Source organism: Chelonia mydas, chromosome 3 (assembly GCF_015237465.2).
Source record: "Chelonia mydas isolate rCheMyd1 chromosome 3, rCheMyd1.pri.v2, whole genome shotgun sequence".
Lineage (NCBI taxonomy): Eukaryota > Metazoa > Chordata > Testudines > Cheloniidae > Chelonia > Chelonia mydas.
In genome coordinates this window covers 176,962,059-176,978,205 of record NC_057851.1, presented here as the reverse complement: position 1 = coordinate 176,978,205, position 16,147 = coordinate 176,962,059, and the positions used below count along the sequence as shown (strand labels likewise).

The window sequence follows — 16,147 nt, the reverse complement described above, 5'->3', positions numbered from 1 at the left end:
TGCAGGATTTCTCCCCAGTGTTCTAAAGAGTTATAGCTGGCATAACACATCTCATATGGGGCACTGTCTGCTAATGAGGGGGCATGCCTGGCTGGGCCACCTGCCTACTGTATATGCTGTGTCCATCAACATGGGAAAGCAGGGAAGCATGCTGCTTCCTTTAACAACAGCAGTAAAATGAACCGAGCAACATGTTGTCCAGTCCTTCCTGCAGTGCCAGGTATGTGCCCCACATTGCTCTGTTCTCTGTCTTGTGTTATCAAAGAAAAGAACTTGCCCTAATGAAGTAGATGAACTGACCTAATTTGGAAGCATAGCTTTTCTCCATCCTCAAAACATTCAATCTCTATTTCATTGATAACTTTCCTATATCATGGCAATATTTCATTTGATATAAATTGCACATCTAGTGGCCACCAACTGTTGGGGAGATCAAATGTAAATAATAAGTTTCCTACAATTGGTGTGAATGACATTCACATTTAGAGTCAACTTTTCTGTGAAGGGCAAAACAAATACACCTGGAAAAGAATCACACCCAGAAAAGTTTGCATCTGAGCTCACAAACAGCGATTTGGTAACTGCACCCCTAACTACATTTGCTCAAACAATTACCCGAGTTGCATGAGCAAACATGGTTTTTGGTGGTAGCAATTTCTGTGTCCAGATTGCACCTATGGCTGGAAATGTAGAATGACAGTGATGAAGCGACTTGATGCTGAGTGTTGCAGAGCCTAACTTTTAGGCACATAGAAAATCACTCTACTGATACACTGCAATCAACAAAGTCTGTGATAGGCACCCAAGCTCCTATACGATGAATGGGATGGGTGCCTTGGAATGAGATCAATGAAGCCAGAATGGTAGGCAGCAAGCCACCTAAGCCAGCCAATGGGAGATGACGGTCAAAGTGGTATGTGCTAATCCCCCCTATCCCTCATGGAGATAGGATTGCATTTCTACCGCCTGAACTCTCTCTGCTTCACAGTGCACAAACTGTGGAAGAGAGGTGTTTGGCCTCCTATATTGAGTGTGGGATCCAAATCAAAACAACGGGGGTGGAGCAGGACCTCCCTGATGATATTTAACCCAAAGGTTAGGGTACTCAGTCAGGATGTGGGAAATCCCCAGTTCGAGTCCCTCCCCCACCTGAGGGGGAGAAGGAATCTATGGCTCACAGAGAGGTAGGGATTGGGATACCCCTCAAGAGCCTCCTGTGACTCATCAACCTGGTAGCAACAAAGGAAGCTTCACTGCTAATGCCATGAAATGGCTGAATGTTGATGCTAGAAACATTCAGCTGGAAATAAAATGCACATTTTTAACAGTAAGGATGATTATCCATTGGAACTTACTTAAGGATGTGAGGGATTCTCTATCATTTGAAGTCTTTAAATCAAGATTGGATGTCTTTTTTAAAGATATGCTCTATTGCAACCAGACGTTATGGGCTTGATGCTGGAATTACTGGGTGAAATTTTATGACCTGTGCTATACAGGAGCTCAGATTAGATTATCACAATGGTTCCTTCTGATCTTAACATCTATGACTCTCTGAACCTTTTACATTATTTCAATATTTTAAGATGTAAGATACAAGGAGATGCTAATTGCCAGCTAGATACTGTTTCAAGAAGAACAAGAGACAAAACAACAAGATGTACCATCTAATAAAATCTTGCAGTCTGCACCACAAATTTGACATAAGCAATTCTGTTTTTCCCAGCATAGATGTTGTCATAAATATAAAGAGAAGGGTAAACCCCTTTAAAATCCCTCCTGGCCAGAGGAAATATCCTCTCACCTGTAAAGGGTTAAGAAGCTAAAGGTAACCTCGCTGGCACCTGACCAAAATGATCAATGAGGAGACAAGATACTTTCAAAAGCTGGGAGGAGGGAGAAAAACAAAGGGTCTGGGTCTGTCTGTGTGATGCTTTTGCCGGGGACAGAACAGGAATGGAGTCTTAGAACTTAGTAAGTAATCTAGCTAAGTATGTGTTAGATTATGCTTTCTTTAAATGGCTGAGAAAATAGCTGTGCTGAATAGAATGAATATTCCTGTCTGTGTGTCTTTTTTTGTAACTTAAGGTTTTGCCTAGAGGGATTCTCTATGTTTTGAATCTAATTACCCTGTAAGGTATTTACCATCCTGATTTTACAGAGGTGATTCTTTTTTTACTTCTATTAAAAGTCTTCTTGTAAGGAAACCAAATGCTTTTTCATTGTTCTAAGATCCAAGGGTTTGAGTCTGTGGTCACCTATGCAAATTAATGAGGATTTTTACCAAACCTTCCCCAGGAAGTGGGGTGCAAGGGTTGGGAGGATTTTGGGGGGAAAGACGTTTCCAAACAACGGTTTCTCAGGAACCCAGATAAAGTTTGGTGGGTGGCAGTGGAAGTCCAAGGGCAAAGGGTAAAATAGTTTGTACCTTGGGGAAGTTTTAACCTAAGCTGGTAAAAGTAAGCTTAGGAGGTTTTCATGCAGGTCCCCACATCTGCACCCTACAGTTCAGAGTGGGGAAGGAACCTTGACAGATGTTATTACAGGTCAATCATTTCCATAAGTGAAAACATATTTCTGGTGTACACTATGGTGACAGATGACTGGAAGACCTTTCTTTCATGATCTCAGTCAGGATAAAAAGGCAATATACCATCCATATAACTGTGGATGCACTACTAATAGAACAGAATAATTCCTATACAAATAATTCAGTGTCTGAATTTGAACTATCAAATGAATCTGAACTACAGCCAAATCAATTTGATAAACCATTAGAATATAATTGTATTGGCTTCAGCTTGCAAAGGTAATGCATTAGTTTTTCACTACAGGAAACTATGTTCCCCCCTCCCAAAAGAAACAGCAATTGTGTTGGTGCTAAGAAGATGCTTCAATAAGAAATTTATCCAAAAGTTAAAGGCATGTATATGGACTGGTAGCTATCCAGTGTTGAAAGTGGGAGGAAAAAATATGGAGGAACTTCTAAGGTAGTGCTTTATACTAGGTCTTTATTGAGCATCCCAGCATGGAGGGAGGGTATGGCAAGCACAGATATAAGCACTACAGAAGAGTTCTTATCTGATTTTGAAGTTAAATGTTCTATTTTTCTCTCTCATTTTTATATTTTCTAGCCACTCTAACATCTTTTCTGCCACTGAAATAATAAAATTTTCTTCCCACAATTCTAAGGGCAGCTGTTGCTAATATGGGCTGGGGAGGGCACAAGGAGCTTGGCAACACCCATGGGCATTGCCACCCACAATTACAGCCTCCCCCCGGCTTCACTCACTTGAGTAACCCAGGCCTCTCTCCTGCCAGCCTGAGGCATGCTGGATGTGAGCCCTGAGGGAAGAGAGACAGATACATAGATGGGCTGGTGCTGAAAAAGGAATCATGCACTTTCTGTTGCTGCTCATATGAAATTGTGAATAGAAGCATGAGCAATGGCTCACACTTGCAAATAAGTCTCAGAGCTGTACTAAACCTGGGCCTGAGATAATGTTACCAGCTGTCCTCTGCTTCCCAGTGTCAGCCATGTATACGACAATTAATAATATAAAGTGTTACAATAAGAAGTAAAAGCAGTTTAGCACAGTGTTTTAGGGGGCACACAAAGAGTTGATAACAGTGAGTACTGCTGCAGGGCACTTGATGACAGCTTTGGGGTTGTAGAAAATTTAGACGTGCATTGTTAAATGCATTAAAAAGAATGGACAGAGATCTCTGAGAATTCTACTGCTATGGAACCTTTCTGCACAGCTTACTTTCTCCTAAATAACATGTGCAGAGAAGAAGAGACTAGTGAAATTGTGCAAGGTGCAGGGTACGATTTTCAGCTTTAGACCTAGACTCCAAAGATGTAAGGGTAGATTCTCAGCTCGTTCAAGTTGTCCTAGCTCCATTGAAGTTAATGAAGTAGGACAATGTCCAACAGCTGAGGATCTCCCCATTTTGGATTGGATCAAAACAACAAAGGAAAATAAGTAGTGTCTCATTTTGCATAAATTGCATTATAGCCAATTTCTAACAGAGGTTAATAAAAAGTGGAGATAAACATGGATTCAAACTCTCCTAAACGTTGTGCAGGAGTATGAAATCTGAACCTGATCCATATCTATAAAATCTGAACCTGGCTCCAGATCCACATTTTACATCTAGAAACAAACCTCCAAACCTGAACACTCTTGAATTTTTGGGTATTTGAAATTCAGATCTGCCACCAAATTTTAATTTTGTGTCTAGAGCCCATCCCTAATAGAGAGTTAACAATGAGGAAAAGAACATCTGACTGTTACTTACAGAACAACTGGGCCATTGGCTCCTTGAAAAACCTCATTAGGTAATTTTTCTAGATTGTGATTATCACTAAGATTTCTGTAAAACATAACAAGACAATCAGGGATAAATAACTCTGCTACAGTTACTATTTCCCAGTAATTGTTGTGCTGAATACCAAATAATAAGAATAGTTACAGCTCATCCAAGTAGGTTCCATTAAATGCATGATTCTGAATTTCCCGAATTCCATTTTTATTCAGTCGTCTGCAACAAAGAGACACATTTTAAAACACTGACTACAAAAAAACTATGCTTGTTTTGAAGCATCAGTAGAATTACTGGGTGATATAAAATTAGTTAAATAAATAAATGGTGATCTCTAGGATTAACAGAAAGCTATTATAAAATCCCAGCCACTGTTGTTGGGATAAATTGGATTAAATGTGCTGGGCCAGGTTCTGCTTTCACTAATACTGATGTAAAACCAGAGTAGCTGCAATGAAGTCAAAGGTGGTCCTCCAGATTTATACCAGAGTAAGTGAGATCAGAATCTTTCTGACTGTTAGCTTTAAAGCCATACAAACTTTGCATTTGCAACGTGCTGTTCAAACCTTGGGCTAACTGCTGCTCATTACTGCAGAGAGGAGCAAAATGCAACAGGAAAGACTCCAAAGAGGTGGAAGGGGAAGAGCAGGAGCTTCACTGAAAGCATTCACTTGCCTCCAGAAACTGTGAAGGACTCACTGACCCAGTGCTGCAAGATTGGGGTTCAGAGGCTTTGGCATGGAGAAATAGCTGGGGAATGAAAAAGGGGACTCCCAGGAGGCATCAGACTTTTTAGCAATCTCCTCTAACAGGCAAACTTCTCATGAAAATCTGCTGGCACATTAGTGCTGCTGGGACCAGCAGTAACTCCCCATCTGTGCCCTCTCTCCCCCTCTGAGAGATAAGGGCAGTGGCAGAGGAGTGGGACTAGCTGCACATCAAGGCAGTGGGAGGCCACTGTGTGGAAATAGTGCAGAATTTGCTAAGATAGATGCTGAGTTTCTAATGCATCTGCTGCCTTCACAGACTACATCCCCTATATGCTCCACAGCCCCCCTACTCTCTCATGTTGTCCCCTCTGAGAAAAGAATTAGGCAGCAATTCCATGAGTTTAAATTCATGGAGTTCTCTGCTGAGTTTTAACTGTGGTTCTTTAACAAATTAACATTTAATGTCCCTATCCCATGCTCCCTCCATGATCCAAAAAATTTACATTTGGGTCAGTTATATTTATCATTTATACAGTATAGTTTTTCATCTCCTTTATTGTTACTCTGTACCACTCACCCCCTCTGGCACTGAATGACAGGCCTGACTGATGGCACGAAACAAACAATTAAATTAAACTTTCAGAAAACCTACATATTTTACTTTCGTTCACAGTGAAAGCATGCAAACGACCCACTAATCTAAGGTTCAAGATGGTGGGCTTAGGTCAACAAGAAAATCAATTATAGGCCTGGCTGGAAAGATTACCCTTTTGACCATGAAAGACAAATGTACATGGCTCAAAGTCTGCAGTGTGTGTTAGATCAGATCATGGAAACTGTCTCCCATCCCATCCACTCACAGGTGCTATTAGAAATGAGTGAGCCAACACAGAAAGGCAAGATAATCAGATGCTGTTTTTACCATCTGACATATTTATTATGTTACATCATTCATATTAGTTAGCATCTGCCACTCTGACCTGGAGGAAAAATACAGCCACCACTTTCAAGCAAAAAATATATAAAAATTATACGTTTACCTTTGAGCTAAACCCTGGACTCCTCAGTCACTTTTTACTCAACTCTCACATAGCCAGCCTCCCAAACCTCCCAACCTTTGGCCCAAATTCTTCTCTTATTTAAATCAGCACATATCCTGAGCAACTTCAGAATAAATTTGAAGTCTTGCCTGAGTAAGCTGAGTAAACATGGCTTAAAAGCTCTGGGATTTGTCTTCTTGTGTTTATGTTTGATCACTGTATTGGTACATTTACAGTATAAGGGCGAAATTCACTCCTGTGCAGAAGGCCAGCACAAAGCCTATAGCACCACTTAAGTCTCATGCTGAATTGTGAATGTTTAAGGAGGGGCATAGATTTTGTGTTGGGGTGAATTTCAATCTTTTATATATTTTTAGGCATTCTTAACTGACTTTACATAAAACTTCAGTTTGCCTTCCCCCTCAAATCTTAAGATGTGGTTTGACTTTTAGCTCTAAACACACTATTAACCTCTAGGGAGAAATCCTAGAACAAAGAAACCAATAACGATTAGTGGGTATTTAAAAGGATCTGACTGAGAAAGCTGTTGAAGCATAAAACTGACTGGAGAGTGTAAGTGACTCACATTATGCCTTTCCTTTTTAAAAACATCCTTCTGATAATATAATTTTGGGGATTTTTTCTTTGTGAAGCATTTCCTCAACAATAATGCAGAATGTTAATTAAACATTAATTAACATTAAAAACACAATAAAAGAACTAAAAAAGAGCCACCGTGGCTTAACAACCATATAAAAGAAGCAGTGAGAGATAAAAAGGCATCTTTTAAAAAGTGGAAGTCAAATCCTAATGAGGTAAATAGAAAGGAACACAAACGCTGCCAAATTAAATGTAAAAATAAGAACATAAGAATGGCCATACTGGGTCAAACCAAAGGTCCATCCAGCCCAGGATCCTGTCTACCGACAGCGGCCAATGCCAGGTGTCCCAGAGGGAGTGAACCTAACAGAAATGATCTAGTGATCTCTCTCCTACCATCCATCTCCACCCTCTGACAAACAGAGGCTAGGGACACCATTCCTCACCCATCCTGGCTAATAGCCATTAATGGACTTAACCTCCATGAATTTACCCAGTTCTCTTTTAAACCCTGTTATAGTCCTAGCCTTCATAACCTTCTCAGGCAAGGAGTTCCACAGGTTGACTGTGCGCTGAATGAAGAAGAACTTTCTTTTATTATTTTTAAACCTGCTGCCCATTAATTTCTTTGGTGGCCCCTAGTTCTTATATTGTGGGAACAAGTAAATAACTTTTCCTTATTCACTTTCTCCACACCACTCATGATGTTATATACCTCTATCATATCCCCCCCAGTCTCCTCTTTTCCAAGCTGAAAAGTCCTAGCCTCTTTAATCTCTCCTCATATGGGACCCATTCCAAACCCCTAATCATTTTAGTTGCCCTTTTCTGAACCTTTTCTAATGCTAGTATATCTTTTTTGAGATGAGGGGACCACATCTGTACGCAGTATTTAAGATGTCGGCCTACCATGGATTTATATAAGAGCAATAAGATATTCTCCATCTTATTCTCTATCCCCTTTTTAATGATTCCTAACATCCCATTTGCTTTTTTGACTGCCGCTGCACGCTGCGTGGACGTCTTCAGAGAACTATCCACGATGACTCCAAGATCTTTCTCCTGATTAGTTGTAGCTAAATTAGCCCCCATCATATTGTATGTATAGTTGGGGTTATTTTTTCCAATGTGTTACTTTACATTTATCCACATTAAATTTCATTTGCCATTTTGTTGCCCAATCACTTAGTTTTGTGAGATCTTTTTGCAGTTCTTCACAATCTGCTTTGGTCTTAACTACCTTGAGCAGTTTAGTATCATCTGCAAACTTTGCCACCTCACGGTTTACCCCTTTCTCCAGATCATTTATGAATAAGTTGAATAGGATTGGTCCTAGGACTGACGCTTGGGGGACACCACTAGTTACCCCTCTCCATTCTGAAAATTTACCATTTATTCCTACCCTTTGTTCCCTGTCTTTTAACCAGTTCTCAATCCATGAAAGCATCTTTGCTTTTATCCCATTACAACTTAATTTACGTAAGAGCCATTGGTGAGGGACCTTGTCAAAGGCTTTCTGGAAATCTAAGCACACTATGTCCACTGGATCCCCCTTGTCCACATGTTTGTTGACCCCCTCAAAGAACTCTAATAGATTAGTAAGACATGATCTCCCTTTACAGAAACCATGCTGACTTTTGTGCAACAATTTATGTTCGTCTATGTGTCTGACAATTTTATTCTTTACTATTGTTTCAACTAATTGCCCGATACTGACGTTAGATTTACCGGTCTGTAATTGCCAGGATCACCTCTAGAGCCCTTCTTAAATATTGGCATTACATTAGCTATCTTCCAGTCACTGGGTACAGTAGCTGATTTAAATGACAGGTTACAAACCATAGTTAATAGTTCCGCAATTTCACATTTGAGTTCTTTCAGAACTCTTGGGTGAATGCCATCTGGTCCCGGTGACTTGTTACTGTTAAGTTTCTCAGTTAATTCCAAAACCTCCTCTAGTGACACTTCAATCTGTGACAATTCCTCAGATTTGTCACCTACAAAAGACAGCTCAGGTTTGGGAAACTCCCTAACATCCTCAGCTTTGAAGACTGAAGCAAAGAATTCATTTAGATTCTCTGCAATGACTTTATTGTCTTTAAGTGCTCCTTTTGTATCTCGATCGTCCAGGGGCCTCACTGGCTGTTTAGCAGGCTTCCTGCTTTTGATGTACTTAAAAAACGTTTTGTTATGACCTTTTGAGTTTTTGGCTAGCTGTTCTTCAAACTCCTTTTTTGCTTTTCTTATTACATTTTTACATTTAATTTGGCAGTGTTTATGCTCCTTTCTATTTACCTCACTAGGATTTGATTTCCACTTTTTAAAAGATGCCTTTTTATCTCTCACTGCTTCTTTTACATGGTTGTTAAGCCATGGTGGCTCTTTTTTAGTTCTTTTACTGTGTTTTTTAATTTGGGGTATACATTTAAGTTGAGCCTTTATTATGGTGTCTTTGAAAAGTGTCCATGCAGCTTGCAGGGATTTCATTCTAGTCACTGTATCTTTTAATTTCTGTTTAACTAACCTCCTCATTTTTGCATAGTTCCCCTTTCTGAAATTAAATGCCACAGTGTTGGGCTGTTGAGGTGTTCTTCCCACTAATGGAATGATAAATGTTATTATATTATGGTCACTATTTCCAAGTGGTCCTGTTATAGTTACCTCTTGGACCAGATCCTGCGCTCCACTCAGGACTAGATTGAGAGTTGCCTCTCCCCTTGTGGGTTCCTGTACCAGCTGCTCCAAGAAGCAGTCTCTGCATTTCGTCCTGAGGTGACATGTACCCAGTCAATATGAGGATATGGAGATAATTGATATCCCACACTATAATTGACTTTTTAATTTTGATAGCCTCTCTAATCTCCCTTAGCATTTCATCGTTAATATCACTGTCCTGGTCAGGTGGTTGATAATAGATCCCTACTGTTATATTCTTATTAGAGCATGGAATTACTATCCATAGAGATTCTATGGAACATGTGGATTTATTTAAGATTTTTATTTCATTTGATTCTACATTTTTTTTCACATGTAGTGCCACTCCCCCGCCCCCGCATGACCTGTTCTGTCCTTCCGATATATTTTGTACCCCAGAATGATTGTGTCCCATTGATTGTCGTCACTCCACCAGATTTCTCTAATGCCTTTTATATCAATATCCTCCTTTAATGTAATAAGAAAAGCCCAAAAGGAGTTTGAAGAACAGCTAGCCAAAAACTCAAAAGGTCATAACAAAACATTTTTTAAGTACATCAGAAGCAGGAAGCCTGCTAAACAACCAGTGGGGCCCCTGGACGATCAAGATACAAAAGGAGCACTTAAAGACGATAAAGTCATCGCAGAGAAACTAAATGAATTCTTTGCTTCAGTCTTCATGGCTGACCAAAGCAGACTGTGAAGAACTTCAAAAAGATCTCACAAAATTAAGTGATTGGGCAACAAAATGGCAAATGAAATGTAATGTGGATAAATGTAAAGTAATACAAATTGGAAAAAATAACCCCAATTATACATACAATAAGATGGGGGCTAATTTAGCTTCAATTAATCAAGAGAAAGATCTTGGAGTCGCCATGGATAGTTCTCTGAAGATGTCCACACAGTGTGCAGTGGCAGTCAAAAGAGCAAATGGGATGTTAGGAATCATTAAAAAGGGGATAGAGAATAAGATGGAGAATATCTTAGTGCCCTTATATAAATTCATGGTACACTGACATCTTAAATACTGCGTACAGATGTGGTCCCCTCATCTCAAAAAAGATACACTGGCATTAGAAAAGGTTCAGAAAAGGGCAACTAAAATGATTAGGGGTTTGGAATGGGTCCCATATGAGGAGAGATTAAAGAGGCTAGGACTTTTCAGCTTGGAAAAGAGGAGACTGGGGGGGGATATGATAGAGGTATATAACATCATGAGTGGTGTGGAGAAAATGAATAAGGAAAAGTTATTTACTTGTTCCCACAATATAAGAACTAGGGGCCACCAAAGAAATTAATGGGCAGCAGGTTTAAAAATAATAAAAGGAAGTTCTGCTTCACACAGTGCACAGTCAACCTGTGGAACTCCTTGCCTGAGGAGGTTGTGAAGGCTAGGACTATAACAGGGTTTAAAAGAGAACTGGATAAATTCATGGAGGTTAAGTCCATTAATGGCTATTAGCCAGGATGGGTAAGGAATGGTGTCCCTAGCCTCTGTTTGTCAGAGGGTGGAGAAGGATGGTAGGAGAGAGATCACTTGATCATTACCTGTTAGGTTCACTCCCTCTGGGGCACCTGGCATTGGCCACTGGCGGCAGACAGGATACTGAGCTGGATGGACCTTTGGTCTGACCCAGTATGGCCATTCTTATGTTCTTATGTTCTTTTTAGTTGGTCTATACTGGCTAAAATGTGCAGCAGTGATCAGATATGCCTGCCAAGGCTGGAATATGGAATACAAATAACATAGTGATGCTGGGGGCTTTACATGATGTAGGATCTATTTTTTTTAAATATAATAAACTTAGTTCCATAGATTACTATTTCTGATATATTTCACAATAGTGCAAGTGAAGGAACATTAAGGTTATGTGAGGATGGAGGCAAATTTGGGTTTAAAATGAGGTATTTCTTTCCTATGGAGAGATATGCAATACTGCGAGGTATACCAGAAGAAGATCTTATTAAAGGTATACCAGAAACTGAATAAACTAAATACTATACTTGTCATAAATATAAAGGGAAGGGTAACAACTTTTATGTATGCAGTATCATAACATCCCTCCTGGCCATAGGTACAGAATCCCCTCACCTGTAAGGGGTTAATCAGTGCAATTAACCTAGTTGGCACCTGACCAGAAGGACCAATGGGAAAGGAAGATACTTCCAAATCGGGGAGGGAGGGGGAAGATTTTGTTTGTGCTCTCTTTGTTGGTTCTCTCTCAGGACAAAGAGAGAGACCAAGCAGGTAATCCAGCTCCTTCTGAAATGATACATCTAAAATTACAGAAATTGTAAATTATAGCAAGGAAATGCATTAGATTATCTTTTGTTTTAGCTTGTGAATTTTCCCTGTGCTAAGAGGGAGGTTTATTCATGTTTTTGTAACTTTGAAGTTGAGCCTAGTGGGGAATCCTCTGTGTTTTAAATCTTTTTATTACCCTTTAAAATTACCTTCCATCCTGATTTTACAGAGGTGCTTCTTTTACTTTTTTCTTTATAATAAAATTCTTTTAAGAACCTGATTAATTTTAGCGTCCAAAACATAAAGGGTCTGGTCTGTACTTTTATTAAAACCTATTGGTTGGAATATTATTCTCAAGCCTCCCTAGGAAAAGGGGTGAAGGGGTTTGGGGAGATATTTGGGGGGGGGGGTAGGGCTCCAAGTGGCCCCTCCCTGAATATTTGTTGAAATCACTTGGTGGTAGCAGCAATACCATCCAAAGACAAGAAAAGGAATTTGTGCCTTGGGGAAGTTTTGAACCTAAGCTGGTGGAATATAAGATTAGGGTGTCTTTCATCCGGGTCCCCGCATCTGTATCCCAGGGTTCAGAGTGGGGAGGGAACCCTGACAGTACTTCATTCCTGGAAGAAATTAGCTCTACTTTCTGTATAAAAGCAGAGTAGCTGCAATGAAGTCAAAGGAGTGTAAAAGCAGCTTTCTCCTATTTTTCTGTGGCCCATCCATGATATTCCCTGTGGGTGAAATTCACCCGTGTAGAGGGCTACCACAGAACTATGCACAATTTTAGGGGATGTTGATATGAATACTTAGTTTGTCGCAAGCTGCAGTGTAATCTACCTTGTTCTATCCTGCCACACAATAACTGTCTGTGTGGACTCTCCTGCCATGCATTAATAGTTCTGTGGTGCACTTTTAATCTATTCCTATTTCAAAGCAGGGAAGATCAAAGTGCACTATGGATCTTTTAGTGCACTGCAGCAGGTCCACATGGATACTCAGTGTACAGGCAGGATTTACACCCCAGTTTTCTGCGAACTAAGTGTTTGTGTAGACAAGCCCTAAGGGCTACCTCTGAACTCCATCAGCCTCATATCCCAAAATCATCCCATGTAGCAGCATGAGACCATCTTACCCATCTTGTCTTCATGTTATGGGTCACAGTCAAAAAAAAAAAAAAAAAAGACTGAGATCCACTGGTCTAGTTAAGTGAGAATGGGGCTGGGAGTCACAGACTCTTGAATTCTAATCCTAGCTGTGTCATTGGTTCATTTTGTGGCCTTGAATAGGTCACCTAACCTGTGTGTCTGTTTTCTCTCTATAAAATAAAGATAATGGGCTGGACTTTCAGCTGCACCCATTGTCCACTGGATGCAATTTTTTGGTAAGGCAACTTGAAAAGGAACATTAAAGGTTGATGTCCAGGTTTGTCATCTACTTTTTCACTCTTCAGAGAATACTGTCCACATTTAGTAGATTGCGGATGGATGGATAAATGGTGGGGTAGACCAGTGGTTCTCAACCAGGGCTCCGGGGCCCCCTAGGGGACCTCTAGCAGGTTTCAGGGGGCTTCCAAGCAGAGCCAGCATTAGACTTGCTGGGGCACAAGCAGAAAGCTGAAGCCCCATTGCATGGGGCTGAAGCCCAGGTCCCTGAGCCCCGCCACCAGGGGCTGAAGCTGAAGCCTGAACAATGTAGCCTCGTAGGGGCCCCTGTGGCATGGGGCCCCAGGTAATTGCCCTGCTTGCTACACACTAACCCCAGCCCTGGCTTTTATATGCACAAAACCAGTTACTGTGACATAGGTGGACCATGGAGTTTTTATAGCATGTTTGGGGCGGGGGGGGGGGGGGCGCTCAGGAGGAAAAAGGTTGAGAATCTGTGGGGTAGACAATGGAGGGGTGATAGTAGTTAATCTTGCTATAGCTCTATTTTCAAATATTGAGGCTCTTATCCTGCTTCCACCCTAATCAGTAAGATTAGAATTGGTCCCTTGCTGCATGACCCCTGCTTCCTGAATTTGAGTCAAGCTGCAGGGAGTAATGGGTAAATTTTCCAAACTAGGCATTTGCCTAGGTGGAATGAAAGCAGCTTTTTAGTAGAGCGAACAAACTTTCAATGTTCCTATAAAAGGGATCAGGAAACCCAGCTAGTTCATTAAAAAACATCATTGTTAAGTCAAATGAGAAGTCATCTAACTACACAGCATGAAACTGCATTGTGAAGTGGCCTGTAACAATACATTAATGTTATGTACAAGTATACAATATTTTACACATATCTACATGCAATTTGCTTGAATAATGAATGTCTTTGAATGATGTATCTTACTGCAAATATGGATGAGCTATATGTCCTTTGGAACACAATTTGTATTATGTGGAACCATCATGGTCTTTAACCTTGGTACCATTAATTATTAAATGTTCTCTATGGTCTGCTCTGATTCTAAAATACAGAGCTGACATGAAAAGGCTGGAGGGAGAGAGCGATTACTGAATATTGAAAGTATAAAAGAAGACAAGAGATATTTCTTAGTTAGGAGCTTTGCCCATTTGCAAACCCATTTAAATATGGGGGGGGAGGGGTTTAAAGTGGGTTCTGGGTTCAATTTCTACTGAGGAAAAACTGGGGGGGAAGGAGCAGAAAGGGGTCAGAGAGAAGAAACCCAGTGAAAAATGAGGGTGTCAAATGGAATAGAGCACAGACAGAGTGAAGAATAAACAAAGGCTGTGTAAAAAGAGCAGTGATAATGGGGGAGATGGAAAAAAGAGGCTATCTAATGATTCTCTGCTGTCCTGAGTTTATACTTGGAGGAGACAGCCATCAGGCTTATTGGTTCCATGATGCTCTGCTGGCCCTATTTGTATGCTTGCCAGCTTAACTTTTGGGGGGCAGTTCTATCCCTGATGCACAGCACATATATAGCTCTCGCTGTTGCCCCATCCCTTTGGCTTCCTCCCATCTGTTTCCTGTATCTACATGCTGTCTCCTGTTACATACTTTGACAAATATGTAGGACAAGAATCATCTTTTTGTTCAGTGTGTGTCGCACTGGGGCTCCAATCCCTGCCTGGTGTCTTGAGGGGCTGCACAATACAAATATTTAACAAGACAGGTTTCTTCCAGCCAGAATTTGTTATAAATGAATTCAGTCTTCTTGGGGTAAAAAACCCCACATGGGTTTGAATTACAGGCTAAAATTAGTTTTGCAAAACTATAAAATAGCACTCAACAAGGTTTCTCAGGCTCTATTCTGGAGAAGATGTAAACTAACATGATATTTGCCAGTTCTTACTCACATAATGACACTTTCAGAACTCAGGCCCATGAAGGAATTCCTTTCAATTGTACGTATATTTATATTATCTTGAATATCTCTGAAAAAGAAAGTAAAGTAAAATTAAACAGTTTTGTAGCTCTGTGATCCTTTAATTTCTTTGACAGGAAATAATGCTTCAAACACCAAAATGATTTTTCTTCATATTAGATCTGAGAAAATATTTTACATGTAGGTTTCCTGAACGATATCACTAAGTTTGTCCAAGAAAATATTTTACATGTAGGTTTCCTGAATGATATCACTAAGTTTGTCCAAGTACTGCTGGGGAGTGAAATGGGAGCAATCACTTCCATACTATTGCTTTTTGCTTTCTAGATCCAGGAAAGAGACCAAAGCCCTGAGGTAAGTGGGGAAGTGGGATACCGGGAGGAAGCAGGAGCGCGCGAGAGGGCAGGGCTCCTGCCTCATACTGAGAAAGAGGGACGATCAGCGAGTTATCTCAAGTGCCTACACACAAATGCAAGAAGCCTGGGAACCGAGCAGGGAGAACTGGAAGTCCTGGCACAGTCATAGAATCATAGAATATCAGGGCTGGAAGGAATCTCAGGAGGTCATTTAGTCCAACGTCCTGCTCAAAGCAGGACCAATCCCCAACTAAATCATCCCAGACAGGGCTTTGTCAAGCCTGACCTTAAAAATATTTAAGGAAAGAGATTCCACCACCTTCCTAGGTAATGCATTCCAGTGTTTCACCACCCTCCTAGTGAAAAAGTTTTTCCTAATATCCAACCTAAACCTCCCCCACTGCAACTTGAAACCATTACTCCTTGTTCTGTCATCAGCACCACTGAGAACAGGCTAGATCCATCCTCTTTGGAACCTCCTTTGAGGTAGTTGAAAGCAGCTATCAAATCCCCCCTCTTTCTTCTCTTCCGCAGACTAAACAATCCCAGTTCCCTCAGCCTCTCCTCATAAGTCATGTGTTCCAGTCCCCTAATCATTTTTGTTGCCTTCCGCTGGACTCTTTCCAATGTTTCCACATTCTTCCGTCCTGAGGACAAGGACAAGTGCAGAATCCTGCACTTAGGATGAAAGAACCCCATGCACCACTACAGACTAGGGACCGAATGGCTCGGCAGCAGTTCTGCAGAAAAGGACCTAGGGGTTACAGTGGACGAGAAGCTGGATATGAGTCAACAGTGTGCCCTTGTTGCCAAGAAGGCCAATGGCATTTTGGGATGTATATGTA

At 40.8% G+C, this 16,147-nt stretch overlaps 1 protein-coding gene across 1 annotated transcript in view; it reads right to left on the bottom strand.

The window, feature by feature from the left end:
* FSHR (follicle stimulating hormone receptor) overlaps positions 1-16,147 on the bottom strand; it is a 158,391-nt gene that overhangs the window by 17,485 nt on the left and 124,759 nt on the right. Inside the window, exons 6-8 of the mRNA XM_037895925.2 lie at positions 14,918-14,995; positions 4,477-4,545; positions 4,303-4,377 (exon numbers count right to left, since the gene is read on the bottom strand). Coding sequence (XP_037751853.1) covers positions 4,303-4,377; positions 4,477-4,545; positions 14,918-14,995 — 222 coding nt within the window. The remainder of the gene's footprint in view (positions 1-4,302; positions 4,378-4,476; positions 4,546-14,917; positions 14,996-16,147) is intronic.